Source organism: Taudactylus pleione, unplaced genomic scaffold (genome assembly GCF_031769625.1).
Source record: "Taudactylus pleione unplaced genomic scaffold, aTauple2 ptg000053l, whole genome shotgun sequence".
NCBI classification, from domain to species: Eukaryota; Metazoa; Chordata; class Amphibia; order Anura; family Myobatrachidae; genus Taudactylus; species Taudactylus pleione.
This window is the reverse complement of record NW_028284455.1, coordinates 36,974,315-37,000,976: the sequence shown is the minus strand read 5'-3', so window position 1 is coordinate 37,000,976 and position 26,662 is coordinate 36,974,315. Positions and strand designations below refer to the sequence as shown.

The 26,662-nt window shown below is 40.5% G+C and overlaps 1 protein-coding gene across 3 annotated transcripts in view; it reads right to left on the bottom strand.

Moving 5' to 3' along the window:
- The window catches only part of ATP2C1 (ATPase secretory pathway Ca2+ transporting 1), a 177,417-nt gene that overhangs the window by 58,939 nt on the left and 91,816 nt on the right, over nt 1-26,662 (bottom strand). For all 3 annotated transcript variants that reach the window (XM_088462799.1, XM_088462798.1, XM_088462801.1), the window contains exons 3-11: nt 25,960-26,076; nt 23,432-23,521; nt 18,255-18,290; nt 16,856-16,917; nt 16,065-16,173; nt 5,057-5,212; nt 1,368-1,436; nt 693-768; nt 269-335 (exon numbers count right to left, since the gene is read on the bottom strand). In XM_088462799.1, coding sequence (XP_088318925.1) covers nt 269-335; nt 693-768; nt 1,368-1,436; nt 5,057-5,212; nt 16,065-16,173; nt 16,856-16,917; nt 18,255-18,290; nt 23,432-23,521; nt 25,960-26,076 — 782 coding nt within the window. The remainder of the gene's footprint in view (nt 1-268; nt 336-692; nt 769-1,367; nt 1,437-5,056; nt 5,213-16,064; nt 16,174-16,855; nt 16,918-18,254; nt 18,291-23,431; nt 23,522-25,959; nt 26,077-26,662) is intronic.

Below are 26,662 nucleotides of genomic sequence, written 5' to 3'. Positions count from 1 at the left end.
TAAAATCAAAATTAATCTCCATTATAAAGGCCATAGAGCTCTAGATATTCAGAACCAATTAGTTCAGTCTGTACATCATACACTCAAACAGAATGTCCCATCTGACAGGGCCAATTACTTTCTAAAATGATGTAACTCAGCAATGAAGATAAAGCACAACTAGATGAAATCCAGCAGGAGAGAAGCCTAAAATATCTCTTTGGTTTACAAAGTTAGGTTTCCCTGAGGAAATAAACATAATACATGACTTGTAGGAGGGATAACTCACCTTACACCAATTGTAAACATATCAAGTATATGCTTCCCTTGTAGCCACCCTACCAGCATAATAATACCTAAATAAAACATATGCAAAATTAACGCAGCACCAAAGAAACAGAATTATATTTAGAAACATAACAGAATCCAGTTAGTTTCAAAATTGTGACTTAATTAAACCATGGGAAAAAACATAAAACAGAACATTGGCATTATATAAAATACACTGGGTTCCCACAAAATATGCAGTTTAAATGAATAATGTTCGATGTTTGTGCTTCTGTGCAGGGGAATGAAAAGCATCCAAGAACACAGAGCCAAAAATACCTCCTGACACCTTTAAACAAGTTATCATTTTCTGCAGAGATAACTGACTGACTGTGAATCACAGATAAAACACTCCATACAGCAAGTAAGCAGAAATGTATGCTTACCAATGATACCAAAAGAATACAAGGAGAGCTGTTTTCCTAGAATATCCATGCTCTTCTGCAGTGGTGTCTTAGGTGCCTTAAGAAAGAAAAAAAAAAATCAATTTAACTCTATTAAAAGATATAAACATAAGAGATAACCCATACATCTTCTTGCGGCTCCCCAGCTGTCCCAAGTAGCTTATCTCTGTGGTACAAGCCATCAGTAAAAGCAAAATCATTTGCTGCTAGACTGGTAAGGATTCTGGCTTCTGATTGTTACAGTATTGAAAAGAACATTGTAGCATTTTTTATGACACACTGTCGGTGCTATGCTATGGTGCATTAAAAAATCTTCTACACAGGAAAGTTTATCCTCCCCCCGAGTGACAGAAATAAACAGAAGAGGGATCAGCTCAGTTACAATGAAAACAATGTACTGGGGGACAGGAGTGGGATTGATTGGGGGGAGGGTCTCCCAACCTCATTGTGATATATTCATATACTACCATCATCTCGGCACCAGTCCTCAGACTCCACTATAAATGGAGGCTGAATAAATATAGAATAGTAATAAATGACTGAGAACTGATGCGGAGCGGATACTGCATTATACTAAGGACAGATAGAAGCTAATAATGTTCGTTCAGCATTAGTGATAGGAGTAATATGAAGCGTGTAATACATTTGATAACTCACCTCCTCAGCCTGCATCATTTTGAACACCTCCCCAAATTCAGAATTTTCTCCAGTTCCAATGACAATTCCCTGCATTGAGAACAAATATGCTCTTTGCTAGTTTACATTTCCTTAATCAATACTCCACTACTAATGTGTAATAGTTTTAAAGACAATCCAACATCGTAAGAAAGATTTAACATGTCAGACATCATGAAATCACACAACGGAAGAACTGACTTAATGAAGACAGTTCACCATATGGTTAGGAGTATGCAGCCAGGGACTTAACTTCAACCAATAATGTGCTTTGTATGGATATAGAAATGGGTAGCTCCTGCGCCTCTCCAACCTTAAAACTCTGTAGTATAACAAGTGGGTACAGAAAAGAGGAGAATGGATAACATGTGTGAGACATCAGATGTGTAATATGCATACGATCTGAAGATCCAGTCACACCTTGGGTGTGACTGGATCTTAAACCACCTGCCGGGCGTCTCTTATTTTGTGGTCCTCAGATAGTTCATACAAGAGACATTGTGTTTTACCGTTGATAGGAGTAAACCCACCACAGTGAAACCTTGTTTTTCCAAACTCACCCTTTGTTGCTTGAAAAAAAGCAAGCGACAATATCTATGATCACACATATTTACTAAGCTTAATTTGCAGCACTATCCAACAGCAGCGCATATATACATACATACCTAATACTATCATTATTCTCTACAAGCATCCACAAACAATGTATTGTCTCACCGAACACAAGCTTGTTCAGGGTATACAACATGGAGCTGAATGGGCTCCAGGTGTTTACATCATGTGATCCCAAACCCCATTAATTTAGCGCCTCCCTCAATCAGATCCGTCGGCAGTTGCTTAGTAACTTGTAGCTGCTATAGGATCAGACTCATAGGATCAGAATACCAACTGTGATGATACCATAATTAATAAGTGTATTTAAAAAAAAAAAAAAGGTTAGTTTAAAGACCCAACAAGACTGAACTGAAAATATAAGCTCACTAATGATTTGTTTACTTTTTTCCCTCCACATTTTACACTGAATCACTTCTCTAACTTTCAAACTACTGTCTTATGTTCCAGAAAATTATTTTCTATATCTTCTATTTTGCACTCCTTATTTTAAACAATGTATTTCATATATGGAACAGCTATTGTGTGACTCAACAGATCTGTCAATCATCATTACCTAATCCTATAACCCCAACATAAACCTCCCAGACCGCATGACATTCACCCACCTGAGGAAGCAGAGATCTGCGAAAAACGTTGCATTAAGTATTTTGAAGTTATCTTAATTTCCATACACTTCCTATTTTAATTTATTCCTTTCCAGTTTTTTCTGTATGGAATTCTTTATATTTTTTCTTTATATTTTGTAAATATACCAGTTACTTCAGGTTTTAATTGCGTAAACCTGTACTGTATTTAATAAATATTACCCTTTTTACCCCATTTGGTTAATTATTGAAAATAAGGGAGCTAAATCCCTGAATAAAATTATTATGTCACAGTTGGAGACCCCTACACCATATCAGTGGGGTAAATTCTACAATACATGTATTAACAACACCGACAGATATTGTGGTTATTAAAAAAATTTCCAAAGTGAGAGACAATCAAGAAAGGGTGAGTATGGAAAGTTTCACTGCTGGGTCTACTCTTTCTTCCATTCACTTACATGAACTATCTGAGGACCACAAAGCAGAGATACTAAAGGGGCCTATCCACTAGGCGACCTGAAAGACTGAACGACTAGCAGGAGCCCGACCTATCGACCTATATCTGAACATGCTGAACATGCCGAACCTGACGATAGTCGCCAGGTTGACGGGCATGTTCAGTAGATAGTCGGGTCGGCAAGGACCCAGCGTGCACACGTATCGCTTGTCCTTGCCGGCTATCCATTACCTGACTTTGTGAACAATGCGACCAAAACCTCCTGGTTTTGGTCAGATCGTTCCAAAAGTCGTGTAATGGATAGGCCCCTTAAGATTACCCAAGGCGTGACTTAACACTTTCCTAACCGATATACATTGGCAAACAAGGAAGAAAGAGTTTCACAATTCAAATATGTAAAACTGAATTAATTAGAAATAGGTGTTTATTTTCAAAAGGAGAAAAAAAAAACACTACCCAAATTTGTTTCCCTACACTACACCAAACCATTGTGGCAATTACTTTAGGTGTATAAACTAGATTTTCTTTTATTTGGCACACCAGGCAAAGATGCCAAGAAGCGCCACCTACACACCAGGTGACAAATAACATGCCTACCTTTGTGGCCAAATTTAGGGGTAATAGAAGAAATCTCAGAAAAAAATGTAGAAAAATTTCAGTAAATGTTAATTACAACAGATAGGACCTTGCCAAGATATTTTTTGGTTTTTAAATACTTGTTGATTTGGTTGTGTTTCCCATAGTAGAGTTAGACAGGGGTAGCAGACGGGTTGGGTACGCAACAGCGCTCATAATGCTGGCGGTCAGAATCCTGGCATCGTAATACTGACTGTGGAAATCCTGACAAATGTAGGGAAGTAATCTAACTCTTCCCCTAACCCACCTTTCCCTCAGCCTAACCCTAACCGCCGCCACAGCCTGACCCTAACCCTCCCCTCTTGCAGCCTAACCCCAACCCTCCCTCTTGTGCCTAACCCAGGGATGGGGAACCTTAGGCCCAGGGGCCGTATAAGGCCTGCGAGATCATTTGGTCTGGCCCTCAGAGCTTTTTTTCTGCTAACCTCATCTGGCTAGCAGGTTGCCAAGAATGTCACCCTGCAGCCAGAATCTCCAGGCATTCATGTGCATATTGTATTCTTATCTTAAAACCATCTTGCACTATGTATCTTTGTTTTTATCTTTTATGCGTTTTGGAGTTCTAATAAATTTATATGAAAAATCATATTGTGGATGACTGAGTAAACAAGACTTATCAATGGGCTTATTTCAGCTATCCATATGGTACGGGTTCACATATAAGTTTTATTCAAATCACATTGGTGGCTTAGCACATTATTACACTAGGAGGTGCCCTGTCTTTTTACTATATTTCAGATTGGAGGAGGATATATATTTATATGCATGTATATTTCTATATAAATATGTATGCATTCCTATATAATATTAAATATAGTAAAACGTATATTATATATATAATGGATTATGTATAATGTGTACATATTAGAAATTTATAGAGAGCATGTTTGATTACAATGGCATGTCTGAAGCAATGGCAAATAAAAGTGCAATATTTGAATGAGATAGGAAGGGATAGGTGCGAGATTAAAATTTTTGTCAGGGTGCATACAAACATAATTACCAAGCTAACCCACGCTGGCCAACAATGGCACAGCAGGACCCAGATCACATTCTTTGGTTACACCCCCCACATCACTGGTCACACCCCCATATAAGTAGTCACACCCCCTGCGGCAGCACACAATAGGCCGTTCATAAATTTCAGCTCCAGGCCCATGAGGACCTTAATATGGCACTGATGGCCAGCATTAGTTTGTTGACTGCAAGGACAATGAACATATTATATCAATTCAAATCAAGGCCTCAAAACCTTTAGATACACCATTGAACAAAAACCATCCCTGTATTGCGTTCCAGGAAAACAGAGGTGATATAACAATGAAAATTGTTGTCCAACAATTGGATGCATGAATTAATTTACTACATGTTTTTACCTTTGCTTTGCCACATCTAACAAGTGTTCCCATAAAGGCGATGTTGCTTCTGGATGTTAAATCCCCATTAGTAGCAGCTGGCTGAGGGGCTGTGGATTTTGAACATGGAGCAGTCTCCCCTGTTAGGCTGGACTCATCTACAGATAGATCCATTGCCTTGGAGAAAAAAGGCTTGTCTATTAATCTACAATTGCCAAATAACAATATCGGAGCATAGGTAACATTTATTGGATTCTATTTTCATACATTGTGCAGTGTATTACAATGAAGAACTGGCTGAGAGGTTAAAATGTAAAGATAGATGGCAAGATATAATCACATGACAGGTCACCTAACGGGTGCTTCCATGAGGAAGAGGCAGAAATAATCTATTCTCAGACACAAGAAAAATCGCAGGATAGGGTTGGGTACGGGATGCCGGCGGTCAGAGTCCCAACGCCGGCATCCAGACAGGGTTAGCATACAGACAATTATTGTTTGGTATGCTAACCCTCCTCCCCTCCCTACCATAATCCACCCTCCCTGTTGCCTAAACCTAACCTCCCCACACCCTAAACCTAACCCTCCCCCTAGAGCCTAACCCCAGCCCCTAAACCTAACCCTCCCCCCAACCCTGCTAATTACCTTTGGTATCCTGGCGGTCGAGAAGACGGAGCCGGTAATGTAAGCGTCGGCATCCTGACAGCCGGGAAGCCGAATATATCCCCCCAGGATAACAGCATGGTAAAGTAGCACACACTGGGCCTGATTCAGAGATGAATGCAGCTACATTCCGTCTGTTTCTGCAGTATATACAAATGCCAATATCAGCCCTAACCCCTGGTGTACAAGTGTGCATCTAAATTTGTAAGTACCACGTACGCTCACTTCCAGCATCTCTGTACCATGTTATACTGATTCTTTAAGCGCCACCATCTACCCTTGTACCAGCCCGATGGTAGGTGCAGTTTCTCCATCTATGGGGTCATTTCAATTGTTTTTTATGGTGTGATAATTAATGAGTGCTCAGTGTTGCAATTCAATTGTTCTGGGCGCTCATTAATTATCGCCCTCGTCTAAGTTCTGGTTAGTCCCTAAACAGGGATTTCTCACACATTTCTGCATGCACCCTACTGGGGGTGCGAGCAGAAACACCAGCGCCGGCGGCTATCGCGCCCTGATGAAGCAACAATTGAATTGCTCCATCGGGCATCTTAGATAAAAGCCGCCGGCAAAACAATTGAATTCCCCCCCGTGAATGCAGCAGTTTGCAACACTCCCATTACACGCCCAAGAGACTGAACATTTTTGCATGCACTTCTAGCCAGATCTCAGTCGCCGCCCTGGAACGCACATCACTTTTCCGCCCTATTTCTTATACAGTCTGTACCGATCGCAACATCACCTTTGTGTGTACAGACAGTGTTTAACGCATGCACCATAGGGGTTTTCAGGCATGCACAGCTGCAAATCATCGCACAACTACATGAACATCGTCGGGTTGTGTGCGACTCAGAAATAGGCCCACTGGCTGCACGCCATAGGGACCAACAGCATGTATGTCAGGCAGGATATCTTTCAGTCATATTATACAACTATGAGGATCCAATTCTATCTTTTACATGGACAAACTAATAATACAATATTGATTAAATTGTATTAGGCAATTTAAAGAATCGGACGACTGATGGATGAAGGCTTAAAAATAAATCATGCAGTATCTTCGTGTCACCAAAAACTCTGAGCCCTTGGCACCATGTCATTTAAGGTTTGTTACATAGTCAGTTAAGGGGCACATCCACTAGACTATCTACTCCCTGTCCAATCTCTAAACGATTTTCCCTTGATTTTTTTTCCCTTGAAATTTTATCTTTCAGTCTGAACGATTTGCAAACTCTCTTTAATAGATCAAGTGAAATTGACCTGCATGTTCAGTCGACTGACGAGACGATCAAATGACCAGCGGGAGCGCGCATCATTGATAGTTAACGACCAAACACTGGACGATTTATAAACGATTGAACGATAACGACGTAGTTATCGTTCAATCGCCTGCTAAAATCGTGTAGTGGATGCCCCCCTTTAGAAGACTATACAAAAAAAGTCAATCAGGAGTAAAAAACTACTTAACTGTGTAAACATTTTTTGGAAGAACGATTTGTATTGCATTTCATGAGGGAAGTAGGTGCAGAATGGAAAAAGGTAGAGAAATTAAATTGAGGTAAATGCAAAATCATAGTCAGTCTTCCCAACCTGGTATCAACCTTTCATCTGTATCTGCAAGTTACATCGTACAGGTTTTAAAAAAAACAAAAACTCTGAATCTGTTCATCCTTTCCATAAGTGTAATGGTGCATACATACAGGACTATCAACAACGATAACAATATCGTTGTACAATCTCCCAGGTGTGTTGGATGTTCAAGTTCAATATCATGCGTCAGGGTGGGCGCCCCGTGGACCTCGAATGAAAAAGGAGTTATTTAGGTGAGTCTACCATAACTCTAATTTTCTTCTCCAGGGTCCATAGGGATCCACAGGGATACCATGGGGATGTCCTAAAGCAGTTCCCCTAGGGTCGGAGATGCTCCTGAGCAGAAAGTTGAAATAGTCGCCCTGAGAGGCAAAAGTATCAAAAGGCATAAAACCTAAGAAAAGTGTGGATAGAAGACCACGAGGCTGTTCAGCGGAGGCACGACGACTAAATGCCCACAATGGCCCTACAGACCGAGTAGAATGTGCTGTCACCGTGCTTGGGACAGAGAGATAAGCTTGTGTGTATACAAGATAGTCATGCATAGCCATATCCCCAGAGTCTGCTTATTAGCTGGCCATCCTCGTTTGTGAAAACCATATAATAGAAAATCAGATGCTCTTTTTGTAACAGAGTTTGTACGCTCCACATAGATACGGAGAAGACGAACTACATCCAGGGAGGCTTCACCTACAGAAAGGTCTGGAGCCTGAAAAGCTGGAACAACTATTTCTTCATTCACATGAAAACGGGACACTAACTTAGGAAGGTAACCCTCCCTTGTACGAAGAACAGCTTTATCCTGGTGAAAAATCAAAAATGGGGAGCGACAAGAGAGCGCTGCCAAATTAGAGACTCTGCGAACAGAAGAAATAGCATGAAAAAATGTTTTTGCTGTTAACCACTTCAAATCCACAGAGTCCAAAGGTTCAAATGGGGAAGTTTGCAGTCCCTTAAGAAACAAAAAGAAAATCCCACAGTGCTACCGGTGAAACAAAAAGGAATCTGAATTCGCAAAACTCCTTGGAAAAAAAAACCCATCAGATAATGAAACAATATTCTTCTGAAACCAGACTGACCGTGCAGAAACCTGCACTCTCAAAGTGGCCAGGCGTAGACCTGCCAGTACCCTGGAAATCAGGAATATCTTAGGATCAAATTTCCTATGGGAACGCCATTGACCAAAGGAATACCAAACTTTGTTATAGATGCTGGCAGAGGCAGGCTTCCAAGCCCTAAGCATCGTTTAAATTACAGAACTGGAAAAATCTTTTGAATTAGGATGGAAGATTCAAGAGCCAACCCATCAAATCCAGACAAGGTAAGTCTGGATGTTGGCAAGGACCCTGCGTTAGTATATCCTGCCATAGAGGAAGAGGATAAGGACTGTCTATGGACAGATTCTGTATGTTGGTGAACCATTGACGTCTGGGCCAAGCCGGAGCCACCAGTACTACCATTCCACCTTCCTGCTTGAATTTTCTGAGAACTCTCGGGAGCAGAGAAATTGGTGGAAATAGATACATCAGCTTGAAGTCCCATCTTCCTGACAGTGCATCCACAAATGCTCCCTTGAGGTTGTGGCGGGATGCCATGACATCTCTCTCGTTAGACCCCATTTGTTTACCAGGAGCTAAAAACACTCCCGGATGGAGAGACCACTCTCTGGCATGTATGTCCTGGTGACTTAGGAAGTCTGCTTCCCAATTTATCACTCTCGGTATGAATATTGCTGAGATGGCCAGAAGATGATGTTCTGCACAATTCAGAACCTTTTTCACTTCTTTCATGGCTGCATAACTTCTTGTGCCTCCCTGGTGATTGAGGTAGGCCACAGTAGTCGCATTGTCGGACTAGATCTGGAACAGCCTGTCCTGGAACAGATCAGCGCTCTGTATACTGCTTGCACGTTTGCATAAAAATCGGATTTTTAAAAAAAAAAAAAATAATAATCAAAAAAAAAATCGGATTTATTTGATTTAAATCGGATTTTGGGGATTTAAATAGGATTTTTTTTAACATTTTTTTTTTAAAAGTAAACCGTTTCATTTTAGATGTTTAAACCTGGTTTTAGTAATAAATGAACAATTTTTGAAGTGAGAACAGTAACAAAATGAACACAGTAAAAGAATATATACACACTAAACAGTTACATCAAGAAGTACAATTAGGCTCTGAATTTCACTCAGTTGTTTGAGTCCGAGTCAAACATGTACATGTCTTTGTCCACGTCCTCACGTTTGTCCTCAACAAACATGGCTCTGTAGCATGCAACCAGCTTAGCTGCTTTTTCATTTCTCAACCTGTTGCTCGTTTCGGATTGTGCAAAACCATACGTTGAAAAAATCCTTTCAATTCCTGCACTTGATGAAACTGTGGTGAACATCTGCTTCAGAAGATTTACTACCGAAGTGTAACTGAAGTTGAGCTGCGTAGGACATCCACTAGGCTAGAGGAGATACTTGGCGTAAAAGTATCCACTTCAAACATGTATGGTGCAAATGGTTTCATGGATGCACGAAAGTTGACTATGACTGGCATAATTCGATGATTATTGGCATGAGCAAACGCTATAGCAGTCTCAATTTCAGCAGGATTAAGCTTTTTTCCCCTGTACTGAGGATCAAGTAGATTAGCCAGCAAGTGGGCATCTGTGAGTGCAATTTAGCTATTGTCTTTGCCATCTTTACTACACTGCTGTGGTATCCAATCTCTTCAAGATCATCTAATAGCTTCTTCCACGCTTGTACAACCTCACCGATTGTGCAGTTGCGTCTTTGTGCACAATCCAGAGCTACAGCTACATCATTTGATTTAAATAGTTTGATTTAAATGGTGCAACCCTGATGATTTAAATCATGATTTAATCATTTGATTTAAATCTTGCAACCCTGACTGCTCGCAGTTCCAGTTTATTGGCAGATGACTTTCTTGATTTGTCCATCTTCCCTGGAAGGTGTGATGACCTGTCACTGCCCCCCATCCACAAAGGCTGGCATCTGTGGTGAGAAGCACCCAATTTGGAATCCAGAATGGACGCCCTTTGTTTAGATGATCCTTTCTCAGGTCACCACAGAAGGGAATGACGAACCTCTGGAGTGAGAAGAATCCTCCGAGACCTTATAAGATGGTGCTGTCCGTTCCACCTGGAGAGAATCAACTTTTGTAGAGGCCCTGAATGGAACTGGGCATATTCCACCATGTTGAAAGTGGATACCATGGACCCCAGGACCAACATTGCTGAGTGAAAGGATATCCTCTGCTTGCGGAGCAATTTGCGCACCCACAATTGTAGAGCCAAAAACTTGTCCACTGGTAGAAATATCCTTTGTGCCGGGGGAATCCAGTAGCGCCCACAGATGTACCATCTGCTGTGTTGGAGAAAGGGAAGACTTATTCCAAATTATCCACCCTTGCTCCTGTAGACAGGCAGTGGTCAGCTGGAGATGATGTTGTAAAACCTCCGTAGACTGCCAATATCAGGAGGTCGTAAAAGTATGGCAGTATCCCGACTCCTTCTGAGATGAGTCATGACTGCCATTATTTTGGTAAACACCCGAGGGGGCTGTGGACAGACCAAAAGGCAATGGTACTGTTGCTGACGAACAGCAAAACTCAGAAACCCTTGGTGGAATAGTGCAATAGGCACATGCAGATAGGCATCCTGTATGTCCAGGGAAACATGAAATACCCAGGTTCCATTGCTAGCATAGTTGACCGTAGGGTCTCCATAAGGAACTTGGGCACATGGATGAACCTGTAGAGATTTCAGATTCAGAATAGAGCGATGAGACCCATTTAGCTTCTGAATCAAAAACAAATCTGAGTAATAACTCCTTCCTTGTTAGCTAAAGGAATCCGGGATTATCACCTCTGAACTTCGCAGGGCATGAATGGCCTTGATAGGATCTGATGAGAGAGTTGTGCAAACAACCTTCTGGGGAGTAACCCTTTAGGAATGTATCACTTAAGAATCCCTAGTAGAGGGGATTTCCCACCAAATGCACTCTCCCTGTGGGAGAAGGTATAAAGACACTAGTCTTTTTGGAATCTAGAACAGTTTACCTGGAGTGTTCCATGCTTCCCCCATAAACTAAGTGAGCTGTTCAGATTGAGGAATCCAGCCTAAATCACCTTCTGATGTCTGAACACAAGGTTTATTAGGCTTTAGGAGCCGGGACTTCATCTACGATAATGAGGATTGAATTAACCATCCCTGCTAGAGAGGAACATCCACTGATAAATGATGCTCCTCCTCTCAGAGATAGGCCCAGTGGGAGAAACCTGTGTATCCTCTGCCTCCTCAGATGATATATCAGAATCTGAAAGCAGAGTGGACTGAAAGGATGGTGCAGTCCATCTATTTGCTTAGACGGCTGATGCCTTATTCGCCTGTAACATCTGCAGATAGTTAGATGCTCAAAGCCAGATTCTGGACATAACCCTCCATCCAGGAAGGATGTATGGGAAAAAGAAACATAGCAAGCTGTAATCATTGTCGGTAATCCAAAGTGGGAGGCAGTGTGGGGGCTGATAAGCAGTCCACTAACTGCATCATATAACCTGAGACCAGGAGGACATTCAAGGTGAATCCTGAACAGGTGCTGGCGAGGTGGACGGTTGTGGTGTATAACAATCAACACACAGTCCATCCTGTATGAAATCCTGAGGGGCCAACTGCACAGGATTTACATGAAACCAGCACAGGGACAACAGTCTCCGGTCTACCCTTGTACTGAGACATGGGAAATACTTGCAAGTAACCTACAACCGGTGTAGGGTTAACAATGCAATGTGACCCTTTTCACAGATAAAAATAAAATGTGAAGCACTCTCTAACCCCTATACACCAGGTAGTTGGGGGGTTAGGAAAAAAAACAAAAGAAAACAAAAACTTAGCATAAGTCACATAAAATGCATAAAATAGATTTGCAAAAAGGCATTAAAATCAACTAAAACATAAGTTTGGTAGGATCTACATGTATATAAATAAATTTGGAAATGGGACACTAAATCAGTCACATTGGTAGGATATAAGTGCAATGCATACAAATCGGCACTGAATCAACTTATACAAGCAAAACGTTTGTAGGATTCCATTGCTATATACCTTGGTCCTATGAGAAAGGTATACTCAGAGAGCGGCAACAAATCTCCCATCAGCAAACATTTCCATGATCAATTGCAGCTGAGCGTCTCCAATTAATTAGGAGAGAGGGGGATGGGCAGCTCAGTCTTCACAAGTAAATGTGAAGTACAATTTAACCCCTACACATCCTGGTAGTTGAGGGTCAAATGGAGCAATAGCAGTGATAGTTATAACGGACAGTCATTAATAAATCCTGCCTGATCTCCTGTTTCCCTTTATGCTTAGCATATATACATATAACAGTAACAATGCAATGTGACAACCTTCACAAATCTCTTAATGAATGTGAAGTACTCAGAAAGAAACCTCCACCCCAAGAGGATGGAGAGAAAACAGTGATAGTTATAATTGACAGTTAGAAATAAAAGACAGTGTCACAATACAGCAGCTAGCAAACAGTCACATACAATGCATATGTAATATAATTACAATCGGCTTTAAATCAATTACTGCAACACAAAGGAAAGGTAGGACATAGAGCACCGTATACCTTAACCAAGGGAGAAGTATACAGGGAGATTGACCCAGACCTTCCTGAGACCAACAGCTACAGGGCGCACTGAGCATGGACCATGAGCGTCTCAAACAGGTGCAGCAACCCAGATGCGTGAAACTCTTTGTAGGGACTTTGTAGGGTCACCTTACCATGGGGGTTAGGGATAGGCACCACTGGGGGAGGGGGGGGTTAGGGTTTGGCACCACCAGGGGGGGGGTTTAGGCAGTAAGGTGGGATATGTTTAGGCACTAACAGGGAGGGTTAGCTTACTTACCCGACCCGTTGGGATACGGAGCATCGGAATGCCACTGTCGGCATTTTTACAGCCGGCATCCCGACTGCCGGTATTTCATACCCAACTCGATCCATATAGCATGTAGTTTAAATCATTTTGCAGTACTGATATGGAGTTTAAATTATTCTTTTAGATCAGCTAAACAGATCTCTAATTTTACTTAGGGGTAAATTTACTAAAGTGAGAATTTTTAGAAGTGGAGATGTTGCCCATAGCAACCAATCACATTCTAGCTATTATTTTCTAGAAGGTGCTATTTAAATGTTAAATAGAATCTGATTGGTTGCTATGGGCAACATCTCAACTTCTAAAAACTCTCACTTTAGTAAATTTACCCCTTAGATTCTTCTTCTCCCTCCTATTGTAATTTACTTTTTGGAATACCACTTGCTTCTAAATAGTTTAAGATGACTCCCTAATATCTCCTCCTTGGAGCAAGCCGCGATCTTGGGCCGGGCGAACTAGGTGGTTTATATACTAAAGATCCAATTTCTCTTTAAAGCCACTAAATGTCAGCAGTTTTTAGGGCAAGATTTAAAAGGACAATAGAAATAAGGCAAAACATTATATATAAAAATAATGCCCCCCCAAGAGCCCATGATTTTGGCACAGTTCTATCAATGTACATATTGAACCACACAATATGTACTGAAGAACACGTTATGTCGGCCACCAATATACATTCTTCGAACGAAAAAAAGAAACAGTCCAAACTGGTTTATTTGTAACAATGGTTTCCTGTACAGGAAGCCGGAAACTGCCGCTTATCAGCAGTGCACCAGTTAATCAAAGCAGCCTTGCTTCTTTTCTAAGCAGGCAAATTAATTTTCTTCCTGCATCCCCTGGGCTTCTTGCACTTGACAATTTGATATATCTCAAAGTAACTGGCTAGATGCACTCAGTATGTATTCTGATCAACCATGCAGGGTCACAGAAAATAGGTTCTCTTTATATACATTTCTACTGCTCTGACACTAAACTATTCTAAATTGATTTCTGAAATTATAGTTGTATCCAAAGTGGAAAGTATTATGATTAAACTGCAGTTAAAAGAATATGCCTTTTCATTTTATTAAGGTGCATGGAATGTTTAGTTAAATAGATTTGTATTTGTTATGTAGGCTGGAAATCATATGTTTATTGTGGTTATTTGTTGCATGACTAAGATGCTGAACATCCTACTGTATGCCGGCTTCAATAATGCCTCTCTACTAGTGCACTGCTTTTGGCCAGCTCTCAGGACCACCAAGCTTGGTGGAAACTTAGTGCAGGGGGGGCTGCTCTGATTGTGCCACTTACTATCATGAGCGTCGAAAGGGCAAAACAGAGTCTACCAGTGCCAGAACTCCTCTTGTATAACAGCCCTTACCATCAACAACACCACCACAATTTCTTGGGTCTTCCAAGCCCGTTAGCTGTGGTGACACACTTGACTTCGCCCTCTGCTTTATTCCTCATACCAGTGACTCTGGCAGTCCAATCAGCTACACCTTAACAATATTGCCAGAAACCACCCTTTTGTTATAGAAGATGCTACCCAACCATTTATCCGCTCTCTCATCTCCTTGACTTTTTTAAACTCCTACTGTTTGGCATTTCCCTCAGCCGTGTATTCCTTCTTCAATGCCGTAGCAAGACTGATCTCTTTTGCTCACCAACACATCTGTCTATCCACTCTGCAAATCCCTACACTGGGTCCAAGTGTCAGTTTTTCAAATTTATCCGCTTGTGATATATTTTGTTGTAATATTGACATGCAGCAGGTCGACATTGGTCACATCGACTCTGATGAAATATCAGCATTGATTAGAATGTCAACAAAAAGGCCCTGGTGGTGTAGTGGTGACTTACCTGTTAAGGCGGGTCCAGCGGCGTGTTCTGGTGTCTGAATGTGACTTACGAGGACTTCCGGCTTATCATCTGCCACTTTCGGCGATGAGTATATACCTAACCTATAAACCTAACCCTCCCATTAGTGCCTAACCCTAACCTTCCTTCCCATAGCCTAACCCTCACTGTAGAACCGAATACTAATCCTTTTCTCCTGTGGCCTATCCCTGCCCCCCTTCTGGCACAGCCCAACCCTAACTGTCCGGTCCCTAAAAAAAAAAAAAGTCGACCTTTCACTTGTCGACATTCTGCAGATGCTGACATGTTTAATGTTATACAGAGGTGTCCTCTTACACTTATCTTTTTTGCGCCATACTGAGACGCCTGGCGCAACCCATGATTAGCGTTTACTTTTCTGTGTTCTTTTTCCTCAATTTTGTGTCTTAGTCGCATATAGTGTTCTAGGTACTTAGGATTTGCTTGGTCTCAAAACTATTGGTATAAAATTGCAGAAAAAGCATTTCAATGCATGACGCACATCACTTGTATTGGAACGGTCTTTTGCCTTTTAAATATAAGGAACAACTTATTTGAATTCTCTCAACTTTATACATGGCTTTAAAAATCTATTTTCTCTCCTTCAATATAAATTGCGCTGTCTTTTTGTCCTTGTTTAAAACGTAAGGATAGCGACCTTCAAGGAATTATAACCAGATTTGAACATCTCCTTTCACGAGCCAAAGTATTTCAGTACGAGACCCTGTCATGTAGATTAATTCCTCTCATCTGCAGCAAGGCTCATCTTAAAGTTACATTGCACCAAAATCCTGAGTATAATACCAAATCAGGCTTGAAATACATTTGTTGCAATATATAAAAAAAAAAAAAAAAAACACTTAATTTCGTCAGTTGTACCATTGAATAAACTGGTTAAATTTTTAATTATTTATTTTAAGGTCAAGTTTTTGGATACTGTTACCAAAAGAACCAAAATAGAAAAACCTACCTCAAATAACCGCAAGTCAGCGGGAACTCTGTCTCCGACTGATAGACAGACCGTGTCGCCAGGCACCAACTCTCTGGCAAGTGTATGTTCCAATCGTCCGTCCCTTACACTAGAAATAAAGACAGATACCTGAAACATTTATCTTCATTTATGGTCTTCCATCTGAATGTAGGACCCCGCTACAATTCCTTTAACTGCCTATCATCATTACAACTAGGGATGTGGAGGCTCAGATAGGTTCGAGTTTGCACGTGGAGTTCGGATTTTTCCCTCCTGGACAGGAATGATGATGTTCGTCCATGTAAGATGACGTTTTGCCTCTTTCTGAGTTCCGTTTTTTTGGAGGGAAAAATCCGAACTCCACGTGCAAACTCGAACCTATCCGAGCCTGCACATCCCTAATTACAACATACTTAAACAAGCAAAGTAACAGATTACAAGTTTTGAATCCTAAACTAGTACAGCATAATTCCAAACACTGGGAGAACACATCCAGCAAAGGGTTGTCTACTTTTGGGAGCAGAGGGAACATTCGAGGGTGGGCAATCTCCTTAATGTATATTGAACTGGAAAGACATACTGAAAGTATATGAAAACTGATATAAAACACTGTACTATGTATGCAAAGTAAAAAAAAAAAAAAAAAGAAAAGAAAAAAAGGCTCCTAATTGTTGGGCATGTTAGAAGAAATGCATCTACTCCAAAGAACCAAGAGCTCTGTATGGACAGGCAGCTGCATGTGCACTACAGGAAGTAATCACTGCCATAGTACTGTGCAAAGTAAAGCCTACCAGTGGCATTCTGGGGGTACTAGCTTGCTCAGCTCTTCCAATGATTTCTCAGATCGATACTCCTAAAATAACAGAACAAAAAAAAACTCCAGTGTGAATGTAATGGTTCAATTAATGCATAAATATATCTATCTTATATATACACACACATATATACACAAGTAAAAAGAATTTAATGTCAGCAGGGAGTAAACTTAAAGAAATTTTTGCACAATTCACATTTGCTAAATTCAACAGATTAAAAAAATATAAATTAAAGAAAAATGGTGAAAGCAACACGTGTAAACATTTACAAACTCGGAATTTCATTAATACTTTTTTTGTGGTTTTCCATTTTAAAGGACCTCAAAACTTGATTGACTCTCTAGGAATGCTTAATTTGGTACCCGGCAGTCGCAGATCGCTTCATTGATAATTTGATCAAGGGTGCCTACAATTTTGCATACAGCTAAGCAAACATTTAATTTGATTTCAGTTGGCTGTATGAAAGCAAGCTTGAAGGTCACCATGGAAACGGCACTATTCTTATTGTTTGACAAATACATGGCGGCTACAGACTACAATTTTAGGCTAACAAAACATTCCCATTATATTTGTCATTTTAATCTATAAAAAGTATAAAAAGTCTCCAAGTACTATCCCAGACAGGCTAGAGAGTTTCCCATGCAGGACAACAGTACACATTGCAATGGTTCTGCCACCTTTTATAATATTATGAGACAGTTTTGTTACTGAATGCAATGTCAGCTCAACGCAATTATTTTAGTAACTGATGGGCTAATCAAGAGGAATAGAAACGTTCTCCTGTACTCCCAATAAATAACAAACACAATGATTGTGACCTTCCCTGGAGAGTGACTTTATTCAGTCTCAACTGTGCACACATGCAGGCTAAACTTTAATATCAATATTTAAATAGATTAAAAACATTTTGTTGGTAAGTACCACAGACAGCGATATCCCAGAGCCAGACCGAGACGTCTCATGACACTGATGTAACACTGGGGAATTTTGTTAATTTCTGCATACACTACTGTTTTAACAAAATATTGTGTAATTTCCAGCGTTTAAGGTGCACTACTGAATTCCTTGCAATAGAAATTTTTGCAACTCCTCAGATTATATGGAAAGTGCCCAATTTGTCATTCCAGTGGTCCCAATCCTGTCAGTCACCCCAGATCCCATGGATGACTGCAGAGCCCCTTTACTTTTAGCAGCAGGCCTTTAGCCACCAGGATATCTTGCTGGTTTATATTTATCAACAGTTTGGGTTTTAACGTCAATGTGAAAAACAAACAGGATGGTCTAAATCAATGGCAGAAAAATAGTCAGGGTGTAAAAAAAAAAATAATGTATGAAATTACTTCAGAGAACAAAAATATTGAAAATGTCCTTTTACCTGAACAAAGGCAACGGTGACAACAATAAGTATTGCCTAAGGAGATAAAGAGGGGAGGAAGAAGGTTATGTTATTTTACTCACAGGAGTCATTTGCTTCTTACAATGATTTCTGTAACAGTGAAAACAAATAAGCTGTTCTCTACAAATGTTCAATACATGGAATCTGCTTATACAGATTACTGCTTTTAAAGCCTGAAATGCCTCCAAAATTATATACAGTTCTATTATTAAACAGATTTAAACATTTTGCCATTAATATCCACTTAGCAACTAGTCCTTGCCCAAATGTGCAGTAAGCAGTACAGCTGTATGGGGTTCTCATTTATAGCACTAAATTATTCTGCAATAGCTCTGTCAGGTCACCGTATTACCACGTTCTGTGGATTGTACTGTACCACTGTGCCCTGGGCAATTTCAGCAGCCTTTAAAACAGACAAGCACACACAAAGGCAATTTTACAGAAGTGCACAAATGATCTAAAACATAATTGCTTCACCACATAGTATATAACATATATATTTTTCTAACATTTAAAGTATGCAGCTAATTAAAGGTGCCTACCTGCTAACGCCTTAGATCACAGAATGAAATGACATAAATTGTGAAGGAAAATAAAGCAGCAAATGTACTGTAAAACAACTGAACAATCATGGAGAAATGGGAGAAGCGGTACAGGAGGACACTGCAATTCACTGTATTGTTGTTTGGTGATCAGAAGCATCTCCACCTGTTACACAAAACAGTCACCCCATCCCATATTTGGCCATGAAATTTTGCAAAATTTGGAGCAGTTTGGCCTTCAGTATTTGCAGTCCTAAGCCAATAAGCACAGTAAAATTAAATCAACTGGCATTGTACCTGCTCTATTCATAGGGGATGATTCAATTCAGTGCAATGTTGAATAGCCCTGGGAAGGAGCTCTCAGAGCTGCTGTTATGTCCAACTAGAGCAAGACCGGCCAAGATGTTGATCGCAATCTACTGGTAGCTTGTGGAGCTCCCGTAGGTAGATTGCGACCAACTTGCTACAGCAACTAGGAACGCTGATCTCTGAAGCGATCAGAGGCTAAAGAAGCCTCGATTGCTTCAGAGGCCAGCGTTCCCAGTGATGCAGTGCGCGGGTGATGTCATAACATCACCCGCTGTGTGAGGAGCCTGCGCGCCTGCTGGATCTAGTTAGATCCAGTCAGCGGCAGTGAAAGCGGGAGCACTGACGGCGTGGAGCTGTGCCCAGTATGAAGACAGGTAAGTACTGCACAGAGGAGTGGGGCCTGTTGTACACTAGGATGGGGCACCAGTACTGGGGGCACAGCATAAGGGGCACTGCATAAGGGACTCTAATACAGAGGGCATTGCATAATGGGCACAACTACAGGGGCACTGCATAAGGGAATCTAATACAGGCCGTATTGCATAAGGGGCACAACTACAGGGGCATTGCATAAGGGAATCTAATACAGGGGGTATTGCATAAGGGGCTCTGATACAAGGGGCATTGCATAAGGGACTCTTCTACAGGGAGAACTGCATAATGGGCACAACTACAGGGGACATTGGATAAGGGGCACTACTACCGGGGCATTGCATAAGGGGCACTACTACAGTGGTCATTGTATAAGGGGCACTACTGTAGACATTGTGTATAAGGGACACTACTGTGTCGTATCGCGAAGAAGGGACACTATTATGCAGTGTAATGTGAATAAGATTGTGCTGCTGTGTGGAGTAATATTAATTGGGGATACTATGTGTGATTTCAGCAGGACAGAGCCCACGTCCCTTGCTGTGAGGCCACGCCCCCTTTTCGTATAAGACGCACCCTTTTTCGGGATACATCACAAAAGGTTTTCAGTTTTAAAAGTAGATCACAGTAAAAAAGTCTGGTCACCCCTTGAACGAGAAGATTTCTGCTTGCACCCTCTTGAGGTGCAAGGAGAAAACAGCTTGCGCTAACAGCTTCACAGCCAGCACTTTAGTTTGAGAATGATGATTACCGCTACTAAACACCAAGCTTAAGGCGCGGTAACTGGCATTCTCCGACTTAAGTGGTTCTAGTCAGGCTTAACAGTGCGGTCAATTGAATAGCTCCGTGAACTCCTTCCTGGGGCTATTCAACATCACAATGAATTGAATCACACCCATACATTATATATTCCATGAATTGCAAATTTACAAATACAGTGTGGAATGGCATTACACAGAACAGCAAAGGAAAAGCAGATCATCAGAACTCTGCTGCAAAATAGCCTATTCCAACAGGTAAAGTTGGACACAATTCCACCACTCAGAATCCTGAGAAGCATCATGTGCTCTACTGACAGCAGTGCTCAAGACTTTGCCCTTATACAAATTCAGGAGTAATTGCCTTCTGTTGAAGTGAAATAAAATCTGTGGTTGGAGTAGAGAGCAAATAGCATAATTAAAAAGGTTTTCTTTATAGTATTAGGTATGTGATATTAATGCTGGGTCAAGCTAAGCACTGTGATCAATTTGGAATTCCTGCATGTGAATGACTAACGCGTTTCTAAAAAACACTTTAACAGCAGCTATCTATGTCCTTGTTACTTATGATAGATGCGACTTAGGCCCTGATTCACTATGGAACACAATATTGCATATGCACGTAGTTCAACTGCGGTAGTATGCTAATCCATTGCGACCACAATGCAAACTCAGCACTACATAAGGACGCGCACTTTACATTGCACACATCCGTAATACTTAGCAGAACAGTGAAACCATCGGCACAATTGAGTACCATCGCAGTCTCACGCACACTTGCACAAGCTCTGACCTTGCTGAGAAATTGCTAATAACCACACATGCTATGAGACCTCAGACTGCGGATGGAATCGCAGTGGATAATTTATGCACGCCCCTGCAACGGTGTGCAAATGCACTGGCACGCCTGCATGTGGCCGACCACCCTCTCCGTCCCCACCCACAAATGGCACTTCCTGTCAATCACCCTGCGATGGGTCTGCGTAGTCTCTGGGATTGTAGTCTCCATCGCAGCGGACGGTTCTGCGATGCGTACGCATGCGCAGTGTGAAACAATTTGTCGATTGCGTGCTTATGCGCAGTTGCATACAGTAGTGAATCAGGCCCTAAGTTAAGTTAGGTAACCTGGTCCTGACCATCTAGGTTGCGGTCCAGTGCTTCCTAAGCACACTCCTCAAGGCACACTAACAGTCCAGCTTTTAAGGATATCCATTCTTGAGTAAATCAAATTGAGTGAGGTACTACATCAGTGGTGTCAAACTTGGGCCCTTCAGCTTTTGTGGTACTACATATCCCAGCATGCCCTGCCACGGTTTTAGCATGCCCTAATAGCAAAACTGTGGCACTGCATGCTGGGATGTGTAGTTCCACTGGTGCCTGCACTGAATGAAATATCACTCAGTGTGGGCACATTATCCACTGCACAGTATGATGAACAATTATGATGTTGTAATCGTACAGTCGTTCTACACTCGTGTAATGGATATGCACCTTAAGACCTCATGCCTTTCTCACACGTGTTTACTGTTAAACCATTGAAAATTGATTGGGGTACACTTTAAGGACATGCTTGAGAATGTGATGGGCTTGCATAATTTACTATACAATCCTGTGCTCCAAAATGTAAGTATGTATAGTTTATTTCTATAACACCACTGTTATATGCAACACTTCAACACATTAGGGACACAGGAAAAAGAATATAATGAAAAATTCATACCACAGCAGCAGGATAAAATGTGAGCAATCTTCCTGGGAGAATGAATACAACGGCACAAGGTATGACATACTAGGGGGCTGCAAGAGCAATTCTGAAGATTGTGCACAATAGGAGATAACCCAATGCTTCAGGTTTAGTGCATAACTGGTAATATTTATCTATTTTTAGTAACTCGCAGGGCCTCATACAAATGCACTTTTTTACATGCAGCAAACAAATGCTGGGCAGGTTTATTTTAATCCTGTAATTTAAAGTTGAGACAGGCACCCCTCCCGATCGGAAAACTAATTTTACCTCTTCAGTGTAATATGGTCGTGTGGAAAATGGCACCCTCCAGCTGGATTACTCCTAACTGAACATCAGGCCCAAATCTATCAGAATGTACTGAAGTAGTAGGTACAGATGTGTCCTCATACATCTAGCCTCCTTTCACGCTAAACAGCCCTTCTAGTCGCGCCATGCCGTAGCGTGACTCGGTAGCGCCGAGCATCTTCTTGTGATACTTTTTACCTTCAAATGAGTCTTATTCGCACAGCGAATAGATATCATGTTAATCAGCAGAAGCTGCTTATGCTATGCAGCATGCCTATGTTCTGCAAGTGTATCTGCAAGCAAAATACTACGTTACAGTGTAAGCAGCTTTAACACTAACATAGCGTTTCGTATGCAGACACAGCCGCAGTCGCACACAGAACATAGGCATGCTGCATATCAATTTAATCAGCAGAAGCTACTTGTGCTAAATATTTGCTGTGCGAATAAGACGCATTTGACAATAAAAAGTTGCGGGAAAAGACTATCGATGCTACAGAGTCACAGGGAGCTCCCAAGTTATGTGTAGTGCGACTTGTAGCGCACGGAGGATAGATGTATTTGGACATATCTGTAGAGCAAAGTTCAGATCTGCATATAAATTCTAACAACTGAACCAAAATAAAGAGCTGACCATGGATGCATCCAATATCAAACTCATGTTTTACAAATCAGGGTGGGCTTCTACAGGATGTGTCCATTTCAGCCTTTTATTTTGGTTCAATTATTTATTTCATTTGACATGAATTTGAATACAGATCCGATCGTTCCATTGGTAATGGATTCTAACATTTTCTCTGTGATTAGCTGATGAATCTAGGTACTTTCTTTAAGCACAAGACACACAAATTACAGCCCCTATATAAGGCGTTTTTGGCTTTTTTTTTTCCTAGTTTGCTAAATGACAGGTAATAAAAAATTGTCCAGTAGCAATTATATCAAACTTCTCCCCTATTAGGTAGGACAATCTGACCTGCAGATGAGAGGGGACTCGATTCGCCTCACCATAACTTGCAGAGTGTGTGTGTAATATCTATCTAAATATATATCTATCCACACGCATACACATTTATACAGTTATATAAATTGACTATTGTTTGCTTATTAAACACAAGGCAAAGTAACCATAAAGCCATCTCTTACCACAGTGATACTGACGGCATCATCAAACTGATGCATTAGGATGCTGATGACAGCAGAGGCCAGCAGGAGCATGAGAAGGGGATTTTTAAACTGAAATGAAGATTAAAAAAAAGATACATTAAAAAAAAAAATTAAAATCTTATATATATATATATATATATATATATATATATATATAAAAACACATACACACACACACACAGATAAATCAGCAAAATTACTTTTTTGAACAAACTGGCTAAGTATCAAAAATAAAGGGCACAATGTGACCAATTTTGTAGTAGAATTAGACACGGATATTAAGCACAGGATTAAATTAAATAGATAGAAATTGATACTTCGGCTTTGTGAAGACTTATCCCTTCAATTCAAAATGAAGACTAGAGCTTCCAAAGGCAATAGATCACAGCACAAAAGCTTCTCTAAGGTTTTAAAACTTAGTAGCCAAAAATATGGAAAAATATAATAGATTTATTGTCAAAACAGATTGATTATAACAGCAAATTATCAAAAAACTCAACTTTCACTATTAGCAATATCCACCAAGATAAGTTAAAAAATATATGTGATTAAAGAGCAGGTATAGCAAACATTTTACTTAATTATATAAAAAAGCTGCGTATTATGGGGAGGATAAATATAACCAAAATAAGTGACTGGCAAATGCTTCTATATAAATACAGTCATTATATATATATAGGGCAGCACAGATGGTGTAATGGTAGCATTACTGCCTCACAGCACTGAGGTCGTTGGTTCGATACCCACTACGGCCCTAACTGTGTGGAGTTTGTATATTCTCCCTGTGCTTGCGTGGGTTTCCTCCGGGTTCTCCGGTTTCCTCCCACACTCCAAAAAATATACTGGTAGGTTAATTGGCTCCTAACAAAATTACCCCTATTGTGTGTATGTGTGTGTGCATGTGGTAGGGAATATAGATTGTAAGCTCCACTGGGGCAGGGACTGATGTGAATGGCCGAATATTCTCTGTAAAAGCGCTGCGGAATATGTGTGCGCTATATAAATAACTGGTAATAAATAAATAATAAATAATTATACTCTTATTTGCCTGTGCAGGTTGCAATGAGGCCAATTCAATTAAGCACAATGTGCCAGGAATTTTGCTGCACAAAATGAAATAGCGGCTAAAACTCATCTCGGCAATTTTTAAAAAAATTTAATTGCAAACTCAGACAATTGTCAAAGCAAAATTGCATCTTTTTCTTTGCAACTGCCGAAGTAGGGGAAAAAATGGGGAAAGTTGTTCTTTTTAGATAAAAATACCTGCACACGATGGAGAACCTCTGGTACACCGCTACCAATGAATAATCATGCACTTGGAGGGGTTTCATTAGTATAATTTGGCCAATAAACATTCCAGTTTTCAGGTTACTTTCACTAAAAAGCTCATAAATGGGTCACATATGGGACATGTAAGTTGAGGTGTTGCATTGTTGTGAAAGTTATTTCTTGCAGATGGGAGCTAAAAGTGTATTTTTCCATTATTTTACAAACCTTTAAAACACTGAAAATCACTTTACATATGATTTTTCTGTACCCCAAAATACTGGAAAAACTTTAATGTGCTGAAAAACTATTGCTATCATTTCTAAAATATGTAAAAAAATTAATCCATCACCTTTTAAGTTAGCCACTATTAGTCTTCTAATACTGTTCTGCTATCTTATTTTTTATTTTTGGGGGGTTCAGGGTGATTTTCTCACTCTTTCAAGCACTTCTCCCAGGTCGCGCACTGTAGAATTAACGCACTACATCACCACAATTGTCGCAAATTACTAAGGGTTTACAAATTAATTCAGAGAATCGCGGGAGTGCGCTTTATGAAAATTAGCTGCAATGTGCAAATTTGTGCATCCAAATTCCTGCAGAATTGAATTGGTCCCTATGGTAGGAGGGAGGCATTTTCTTAAGAGGCAAACTGTGGCTCACAGGTTTATAGAATAGCTCTACACAAAGAGTGTGTGGATTAGCATTATTACCCATTGTTACATAAAGCGTCATATAGAATATATTACTGCTGTACTGTTGAGCAAATAAACAACATACCACAAGAAAGAGGAAGTAAAGATAACCCTGGCCAAATTAGCTTACAATATAAAAGGTACGGGTAGAAATTTACACATGATCAACAATAGTAGCTGCTGGTGGGGAAAGTGGGTGAGGTTAAAGGCAGAAGCAACATCAGCCACCAATAGTAAACAATGTGCATATGAGTTGGACCAGTGATGTCACAGCAGCTTACATTTCTGCAATCTCAACTAAACTGATACAAGTGGAAGAGATTTCAGGTGTTAGAAAAGGAACATAAAATGTTTAAACAAAGCTGAAGAGTAAAGTCTGTCTGCCTTTCAAATGGTTTATATCAGAATCTTTAGATTTTTGGGGCTTAGTGGATTGTCAGAGTGATATTTTCCGTCTAAATTATTTGATTGATAACTGTTCAATGAATTCAAAGTCAGAGTTTTATGTAGAGCATACACTCATCTGTGCAAGCTCTAATAGCTCACCTGTGCAATATATTTTTTCCACAATGGCTCATCTTCACCAATATCAAATTCATTCCATCCATGGGAGATGCGTCTGTGACAAACCTCAGAGTTTGTTAACCCTCTCTGAAGATCAGCCTGGAACGCAAGCATAAATCACAAAGAACGAATGATAAAAAGATGAAGAAAGCAAAAAACATGATGTCTACAATGTTTCAACAACAAGAAGAAGATTGGTTAAAAAAAATAACTAAAGGCCGGGTACACACTAAAACGATATCTTCACGATTTGTCGTTTCCAGGCAACTTGGAAAAAGACATCATAAAGCTCGTTCAGTGTATACTAGTAATTGTGCGCTCTTGTGGGTCGTTTACGATATCTTCTGGTTGGCCGTGCTGCACAGTCAATCAGAATATATTGTGTACATAGCCATGCTGCTAAATGCAGCATGTCATTGTACACCATGCCATCGTACCACTGCATCGGGCAAAATGTACACACGGTGCAATATGTCGGCCCGTTGGCAACACATGGCTCTGATGTGTACCCGGCCATAGAAACCTTTAATGAAGAGGCCTACAAAACAATAGCTCTGCAAAGTCAAAAACAGAACAGTAAAAACTGCATCAAAGGTAATGCTTACAACAGACTATTAATCCAAAAAAATATAGTATGACCCAAATTAAATTGAAGTCAGAAATAATAAATATTATTCTGAGGTAT